Below are 10,000 nucleotides of genomic sequence, written 5' to 3' on the forward strand. Positions count from 1 at the left end.
GTGGGGAGTGAGTTCAAGGCTATGAAAGTTGGACACCACTGGGGAGTGAACATGGGGCTATGAAAGTGGACACCACTGGGAGTGAACCCGGGTCTATGGAAGATGGACACCAATGGGGAGTGAACCCGGGACTATGATTGGTGGACAACAATGGGAATTGAACCCAGGGCTATGGAAGGTGGACACCAGTGGGGAGTGAACCCGGGACTATGAGAGGTGGACACCAATGAGTATTGAACCCAGGGCTATGGGAGGTGGACACCAGTGGGGATTGAACCCTGGACTATGGGAGATGGACACCATTCGGGAGTGAGTTCATGACTATGAGAGGTGGAACTAGTGAGGAGTGAACCCGTGACTATGGTCTTCTTCTTCTTCTTCTTCTTCTTCTTCTTCTTCTTCTTCTTTTTTCATTTCTTTTTTTTTCTTATTTTTTACTTATTATTATTATTATTATTATATTATTATTATTATTATTATTATTATTATTATTATTATTATTATTATTATTATTATTATTATTATTATTATTATTATTATTATTATATTATTATTATTATTAATTATTATTATTAAATTTATTATTATTATTATTATTATTATTATTATTAATATTATCTAATTTATTATTATTATTATTATTATTATTATTATTATTATTATTATTATTATTATTATTATTATTATTTCTTCCACTGTTATTATAAATCAATATTATCATTTATCTCCGCTATCTTATAATTTTGTTTTCGTCTGATAATTTCTCTTCCATGGGAGTTGCAGACAAGATTTGACATCCTCAGTAATTTAGATTAATCTACGTAAATTATCTTAATTAAACGAAAAGATCTTCAAGTTTCACTATACACCTATGAGTTTCACCAACACCGAATGATGCGAAACAACAGAACCACTTTTCACAACAAGTGCAACCATATTAATATGTGTATAAATATATAAAATATTTATAAATCTATGAGGAGAAGTGGAAGTATGTGCTTTAATCTTTAACATTAAAGTTATGAAAAACACCATTCTTTTCATTAGTGGCCTTTTTTCTGTGAAATTTTATTTTACCAAACGTAAAGAAAGCAACGCCCACTTTGTTTAGAGTTTTTTCATTTATCGTCCGGATCGTTCTCTGCTGACGTTAATCAATCGTAATATTATATATAAATCCAATCCAGAGTTCATATAATCAATTATTGTGTGACATATCGTTTTGTTGTGTTGTTTGCCTTTAAAAATAAATCAAAGCTCATTTAAGATATATATTTTTCTTTCCTTGAGTTATTACGTTTTTCTGAAGCAGTTTTCCAGGGGAAATTCAGCTTCTATATTTAGACGGATGAGCTAAGCCTTCCGTTTTAAAATATTTGTTGATTCCAGTGGAAGTATCTGCTGCTCGTCCAGATATTTTTATCAAACAGGTATGTAGACTTTAATATCAGCCTCTATCTCTCTCTCTCTCTCTCTCTCTCTCTCTCTCTCTCTCTCTCTCTCTCTCTCTCTCTCTCTCTCTCTCTCTCTCTCTTTATCTATCTATCTATCTATCTATCTATCTATCTATCTCTCTATCTATCTATCTATCTATCTATTATCTATATCTATCTATCTATCTATCTATCTATCTATCTATCTTCTACCTACCTACCTTCCGACTTACCTACCAACCTACCTACCTATCTATCTATCTATATCTATCTATCTATCTATCTATCTATCTATCTATCTATCTATCTTCTATCTATCTTCTATCTATCTATCTATCTATCTATCTATCTATCTATCTATCTATCTACCTATCTACCTATCTACCTATCTATCTATCTATCTATCTCCATCCACATGTCTATTGATTTTCCAATTTGCCCCTTTTCTGTACACACTACATACTCCAAGCCCAAAGCCTATATTTAGCACTAATTCTAAGAATCGTGGTAACATTGCATGCTAAACATGATGCCACAGGGACACTTAGTCATAATTTTTGAGGTTTTTACGAAACGCAGCGATAGATGGATGGCAGGGACGGCTGGTAATAATGGGCAGGGTGGGCAAATACCAGCCTGTTTTTTCAAGTTATATGCTGTATTACCAGGTCTGAAATAATCAAATTTAAATTAGATAATTTCAAAAGTTACTACTTAAACTTTATACTTCGTACTGCAATCAATTTGTGTTATTTTTGATAGATTGCGAATCACCATGCATCCCTTAATGCATAAACCAGGATACGCTCCTGTTCTTTTTTTTATCACTCCCCCCCCCCCCCCCCCCAACCACTCCACTCCGCCCACATCGTCATCTCATCGTCTCGTCGCCTGACGGTGAACTAACTCCGATTTTTGCTGTCTGGCCTCTCTAGTACTAGGTCGGGCTAATTCAAATGAGCCCACCTTATTAACCAGTGAAAACTAAATAGAGATTTTGGCAAACGAACTTTTTCTTATTTATTGCCTTACTTGTGCTGGTACCATTGATGTAATGACTTTGGGAATGTTCCAGTATTGAATTAAATTTATTAATTTACTAATTTTACATCAATTTAGTATTGATTTGTGTTGTTTTTATATATTTGTTTATCCATTTAAACTTTTCTTTTTTTTTCTCGTTTTCTTTAGTGCTTCTCAAAACTCATTTATTTAAATTGTTTTCTTATTTGTTTTTTGTTGTTGTTGTTTTTTTTTTTTTTTTGTTTTGTTTTTTAACAAATTAATTTGTTAGTTCTTTTTTTTTTTTAATTCTTAAAGTAATTACCCCTGTATTTTTATTGCCAGACAAAATAATTTTGCAAAACAATGTAATTTTCTATTGTATTCCGTATAATAAAACAAAACACTTTTATTCAAAAGTCACGACTAAATAAATATATAAAATACAACCACCATTTTGGTTTGCTCAACATTTGAATTAGTATACGAGAAATACTCTTCTGAGAAAAGGAGAGAGTTGAATTCTAACTGACTTATAGAGGAAATACGGAAGGGTGGGCAGATTCCGTACTTGCCCGTCCTGAAGCTAATACATACATAAGATAGTTCGCGATGAAGAGGCGGGAAGCTCGGGGTTGGTTGGGTAAGGAGTAAAGATAACACGGTCGTTATTGTTATAGTCTAACGAATGCATGAGGAGAAATTCGTAACATTATTTTGTCTTAATTGTATTGTATGAAGTATTGGCGAAAGCCTAAGATTAAATAAACGTTGTTTTTGTTTGTCTTATTTTGACTATGGAACTGATACTGATACGAGTACTTGTCATAGCAGAGCTGCCTACTTGAAATAGGAAAATAAAAATCGTAGTTTTCAGGGCTAATAAAATCGTAGATATTTTAACTACCCTTTTAAAAAATGACCGGAATTTCGACTGTTTTGATAGATATCAATTTTTTTTAAACGAGAAAAAATGATTGGAAACGTAATAATGATGGTGATGGTGGTAGTGATAGTGGTAGCGGTGGTGGTAGTAGTAATGATGGTGGTGGTAGTAATGATGATGGTAATATTATTATTGTTTATTATTATTATTATTATTATTATTATTATTATTATTATTATTATTATTATTATTATTATTATCATCATCATCATTATTATTATTGTTATTATTATTATTATTATTATTATTATTATTATTATTATTATTATTATTATTATTATTATTATTATTATTATTATTATATTATTATTATATATTGTACGTATTGGTGGTATTACTATTGTTGTATTTTTGTGTGGTTATTAATGGTATCAGTTTATTGTTTGGTTCCATTTACCATTTTTTTCCCACTTTCATGTGGTCATCAAATTGTATGATTTATTGTCGAAAGCCTAAGATTGAATAAACTTTGTAATATCGTATGGTAACCATCATTGTCGACGACATCGTCGTTGTCATCATAATCATCATTATCATCATCATCATCATCATCATCATCATCATCATCATCATCATCATCATCATCATCATTATCTTCATCATTAACAACAACAACAATATTAACAACAAGTACTACAATAGCAATAATAAAAACATTATCAACATCATCATAACATTCCGTCATCGTCTCCACAACTATCATTCTAACCAACAGCACCCCCAACCACTACCATAATTACATCCTCCTCACCACCACACACGCTACCACTATTCCAACCACTACCACCACCGGCACAATCACTCTAATCATCAAGACAGCAGTGAAATGCAATTTGAGCTCTGAATGAAACTCGAGTCATATCGCTGTTGTTGCTTCTCGATTAAAACTTTAAGGTTACTACATACTACTGAAAACCAATAATGTAACAGAAATATTAATCTCGCCGTTGAGGGATTAAAGCAAATCTTTAATTTTTTCGAGTGAACGAAATGGACTTGTATTGTCAAGGTGTTGTCGCATTATGTCTCGTCGCTTTATTTTTTAGTGGTATTCTCTTTCGTGATTCAGTTTTGATTACGTTTGGAATAATTAAAATCTACTTGTATTGTCATTTCATTGTGAATGTGATTATTTGTGGTTGAAATATTATTTTTTAAAGGTGAATATATTAAAAAAAAATAATTAAAAAATAAATATAATAAAAAAATATAATAAATTATAATAAATAAAATAAATAAATTATATATATATATATATATATATATATTATATATATTTATAATATATATATACATATATATGATATATGGACGATATATCTTTGCACACCACTGATAAATAGGCTAGAACGCCATGATGGATGGATGGATGGATGGATGGATGGATGGATGGATGTAAACACACTAATAAATAGATAAATAGATAATGGTAGATAGATAGATAGATAGATAGATAGATAGATAGATAGATAGATAGATAGATAGATAGATAGATAGATAGATAGAGAGATAGAAAGATAAAAACACAGCAATAAATAGATAAGTAGATAGATATAAACACACCAGTAAATGGATAGATAGATTATATATATATATATATATATATATATATATATATTATATATATAGATGAGAGAGAGAGAGAGAGAGAGAGAGAGAGAGAGAGAGAGAGAGAGAGAGAGAGAGAGAGAGTCCGTTTTACAATAGTGTGTTTCCGTTTTTCAATAGTGTCTTTAAATTTTAAATCGTCTAGTTAGCACCCCCACCCCTCTTTCCCCCTTTCTTATTTTTATTTATATGTTATGTTTTAGAGTGTGAAATGTGTTGTGCAACATATTTATATTGTATTTATCTACTGTACTTGGCATAACGTTAAGCTACTTGACATGTGCTCTGTGTACTTAGATTGCAGCATATCGGCGGTCGATCACACACAATTGTTGTGTCAATTGAATGCTTGACACTTGAATATTATCTAACGTTGAATTGATAATATGTAGCTCGCAACACATTCGACTCCTTCGTAAACTCATAACCTGAGATGGACCAAAAATCCATGTTAAAATGTAACCCACGACCTACAGTTTTCAGGACGAGGTAGACATATAAAAGTAAATTCAACTTTAAAAATAATCATATATACAGGGTGTCCGTAATGAATGTCTTTCCCTGATTTCAAAGACTTATTATCTACTCCTCCTCCTCCTCCTCCTCCTCCTCCCCCTCCACCTGCTCCTCCTCCTCCTCCTCCTCCTACTACTACTACTACTACTACTACTACTACCACTACTACTACTACTACTACTACTAACTACTACCACCACTACTACTACCACCACTACTACTACTACTACTACTACTACTACTACTACTACTACTACTACTGCTACTACTACTACTACTACTACTACTACTACTACTACTTTCTTCCTCTTCTTTTTTTTCTTCTTCTTCTTCCAATTAATCGATAGGTTCCGATTATTAACACCGAGTATTATTGTCGATTTTGACAAATAACACTAACACATTGCTAGTAAGACTACTTTCAAAGTCGTATGTATTGCAATGCTCTAAGCAATCTAATTGAACCCGGAAGGGTATTTCCATAGACGGATGGTGTTTGGGACAAGAGGGTATAGATGGCTATTGACATTTGATTGCGGGATGTTGAATATTTGGAAGCCGAACTGTCTGGTTCTCATATTTTCCTTTATTCTTCTTTGGTTGGTGGGTGTTGTGCTATAATACCATTTATTTGCATTGAAAACAACGTTGTGATTTTAGATCTATTTCTTTGTTTTTTACTGCCTTTGGTGAAAGAATGATTATTTATTACATATCTTGAAGCATTCTTCTGTGGTTTTTTCTCTACCTTCTATTTGATTTTTCTTATGTGGGTCCCAAACCGAGCTGCCCTTGTTGAAATTCGTCTAACAAGTGTCATATAGCCTTTTTCTTTGATTGCTGCTGGACAGCTCCACGTATAATGAAATTCGTTTCTCGAGAAATGACCAAGACAACTGGTAACGCAGGTGTCAATCGATGGACAGTGCCGCAAAGCGGGCAATATGTGCTAATTTTCTTTCCCAAGGAAAAAAAATCAGATGCCACCATGGGGCTGGTGCAATGCCTTATCCAATTGGCCATCTGGCGATACTAAAAGAAATCAGTCTACCTGGGTGGGGTCTTTTGGCATCCCATGGTGCTTGTGGGGGTCACTGTTGTTGTTTCTTCTATCCCACTATAATATTTCCTCACTCATGTGCCTTCTGTCGTTGTCTTTGAATGCAATTAATTATTGAGTATTTCCTGACCCTGTTCGGAGTCCTTGGCTAAGAGGGAAATAGACAAATTATAGTTATTAGTTTTGGAAAGAGATTTTTTCCTTTAAGATAATCTTTATGTTCTGTACTGCTATAGACTTTGTTTTCAATATATTAAGAAAAGCGAGTTGATAACAACAAGAAAAGAAGTGAGTAGGAAAGTGCCAGAAGACAACAGAGAATAAAACTTCGCAGCGGCGATGAGGGTCGAACCCGCGACCTACTGGTACGACAACTCCGCCTGGCAGGGGAGATCGTAACCCTATCCATCACCCCAATATATTTGAGCGTATTCCTCTTAGTGGTGTCCTGAACTTTTGGTGGATCTCAAACAAAGTATACACTTCTATCTCCTTTGTCTTTCTTATACTTGAGTGCTTTAACTTGTAAATCTAAAATGTTTTGCCTTTTCCATGTTCTACCTTTTACTGGCGCTGATATGACCTAAATGCATCGCAAGTGCCGTAAAACCCTTTATAACAAAATCTGTTTACAGCACGTGATGATCTCTACTAACCACACTCAACATCGGAGTAGGGCTAGAGAAAAATTTCCTCTTGCGGAAAGATTTAAGCTCAACTGTCATCAATTTACGTACCTTTTAATCAAGCCCGAAGTTCGAATGTCTGCTAGAAAGAAATCCACTTGAAAGTGAAGTAACATTTTCAGATATTTATCCATCTATGTATTATATGCGACCTAGTGTCTCAAAACGGTATTGAGTCGGAGTGAACAAGGTGCCAAAAAGTTATGTTAAAGTCAAAGTGGCCATTTGTTGGCACCTTGAGAAACTACATCTAATGTCCTCAATAAAACACGACCTAAACCAAATTTCATACTTTTACGAATACAATCAAACTTTGGTATCTAAATCACCTCGACACAATACTGTTTAGAGGCGATGGGTGATATAACAAATATTATTCATTCATCTTTTAAAATATTATGCAAACAGCTCCACACACAGAACAAAGGAACGGGGTCACGCAGTTGAGATGTCAAAAATGTCAAAGACAGATAAATATCCAGCGAGTGTAGATTTAAATGCTTTGATGAAAAGAATAGAAGTTCTTGAAAGTGATCGTCAACTTATTGCTGATTTGGAGAGAGACAACAAAGCTTTGAAAGAACAGGTTAGTATTAAATCAATCATCCAATCAATTAATTACTTAATATATCAATCACTCAATCAATAACTCAACCAATCACCCATTCAATCAATCACTCAAACAAACATTCAATCAACCGCTCAATCAATCAATCAATCGCGTAAACAATCAACCAATCAACCAATCTATTTTTCACAAGCCAGGTCTGTTGACGACAACTGTGTTCATGTCTCTTGAATCCTCGATCATCAGCGTTCAATCAATCAATCAATCAATCAACCAATCAATCCATCAATCAATTAATCAGTCAGTCAATCAATCCGATCAGTTAATCATTCATCAATCAACCAATCATTCAATCACTCTTTCCGAGGCCCGGTCTGTTTCACACACTGTGATCTTTTGAATCCTCTATCTTATCAGTAGTGCTGCATGATGACTCGAGGTCCTCATTGCCAATTTCGACCTAAAGTACATACTTAGGAGGTTTGTTCCTACACGGAAAATTAAGCGGTCAACTGTAGGTCCCTGGACTTCACAATTTCAGCGGCGTCAAGTTGGAAGGATGCTCGTTTTACTCACATTTTCTTCCCATAATCTGGTGTAAAGAAATGTACCTAACAGGTAAAAATGTTTCCTCTGTAGAAAAAAAAAAAAAAAAAAAAAGAAAAGAAAAAAAGAAATAATATAGTACTTGCTGGATTCTAGCATGCTGAATTCCAACACGTTCTGCAATACCGAACAATGGAGCTGGGTTATCGAATTTTATCTATATGGAATGAGATTAGCGGAAGAGTAGCGTCCCTTGACTGGACGTCACCCATAGTCTGTGACGTCACCGGCGGAAACGTTATTAGAGAGAGAACGTCATGTTGGTTGTGCGCATGCGTCTCTCGTCCTCGCAGACTATGGGTGACGTCCAAGCAAGGGACGCTACTCTTCCGCTAATCTCATTCCCTATATGCATCGGATTAACATCGCAATCTCTTATCACCAAATTATTCTCTCTTTCTCTTACCCTTTTAAAAATTGCATTCTTTCTATAATAGGTAGCGACTCTTCAAAACTTCAAGAAAGTTACCGAGGATCGAGAAGGTAAGACTTTGAAACAATGAGACTTTAATAGTAAAAACAAAAATTGAGCTTTTATAAAACGCAATATCCACGAAATGTGCACAAAGCTCTTTATAAGGGTCCTTGACCACCAGCAACACGTAACATGTAGAACCTGGCATGACGCCTGTTAGGCGATAATACATTTTTTTTTCCGACAGGGACAACGGTGTTAATTAGTGCCGCGCTGAAGACCGGTCTGGACCGCGGTCCGACGGTCTTTTAGCTGTGAACCGAAGACCGGTCCCAGAGGGGAAGATCGGCGGCGGTCCTCACTTCTTATCACCTTTCAACTAGTGCGGGGCGGTCCTTGCAAGGACCACGGTCCTACGGTCTCGCGCCATAGCCTACTACTTCCCCAGCGATTCGTTGCTTCGGTTGCCTATCTTCCACCAATCACCACCCATCCCACTTAATTAATCGCACCCACCCCCCTTTGCCATACACTCAACGACACAGACGACCATACAGGCAGACGACCACCAACCTCCACTCCGCAAACCGCCCTTTCGTGTGTGAGATGGGGGGAACAGGAGGCGCACGCCTTGGACGATTCCATTATACGGGGTAAATTTCAAAATTTACTACACCATAATGATCGCAATGACAATGATCTATGGTGAAGGCATGACCCCTCTTCTCTAATGGGTTATTGTTTGAAATGTATGTGACTACAAAAGATGTGTGTGTTTGTGTGTGTGTGTGTGTGTGTGTGTGTCGAACCTAGCAAGTAGCAAATCCGATTTTTTGTTTTCTTTTGTCCATCTCTTGTCACCACTCCTTTCTATCGCAGTGTTGTCATTTAAAATAATACAATAATATTAAAATTTCGTTTGGTGTTTTTACTAATCAAATAATATGAGTTTCATTAGTTTCTTCCTTCCAAAAAACCCAGTTTTAACGTCTGAATTTTAAAAAAGTCCAATAGAATATTTGGGGACCCCGATAGCTCAGTTGATAGAGCACTCTCTTTATACGCAAAGGGCCAGAGATCGATCCCGGGTGCAGTCGATTTTTTTCTGAATCCCTGTCTACTCAGCAATGAATGGGTAGCTGAGTTTGTTAGATCTGGCG

At 35.2% G+C, this 10,000-nt stretch overlaps 1 protein-coding gene across 2 annotated transcripts in view; it reads left to right on the top strand.

The window, feature by feature from the left end:
* Nucleotides 1-863: 863 nt before the first annotated feature.
* The window catches only part of LOC144957685 (uncharacterized), a 19,083-nt gene continuing 9,946 nt past the window's right edge, over nucleotides 864-10,000 (top strand). The window contains exons 1-3 of one of the 2 annotated variants that reach the window (XM_078889043.1): nucleotides 864-1,430; nucleotides 7,660-7,837; nucleotides 8,863-8,908. In XM_078889043.1, the coding sequence (XP_078745169.1) occupies nucleotides 7,700-7,837; nucleotides 8,863-8,908 (184 nt within the window). In that variant the 5' untranslated portion in view covers nucleotides 864-1,430; nucleotides 7,660-7,699. Of the gene's footprint in view, nucleotides 1,431-5,999; nucleotides 6,109-7,659; nucleotides 7,838-8,862; nucleotides 8,909-10,000 lie in introns of those variants that run through there. The other variant, XM_078889042.1, reaches the window with a different exon arrangement.

Source organism: Berghia stephanieae, chromosome 12, assembly GCF_034508935.2.
Source record: "Berghia stephanieae isolate SIO BIC M18660-M18661 chromosome 12, UCSD_Bste_1.3, whole genome shotgun sequence".
NCBI classification, from domain to species: Eukaryota; Metazoa; Mollusca; class Gastropoda; order Nudibranchia; family Aeolidiidae; genus Berghia; species Berghia stephanieae.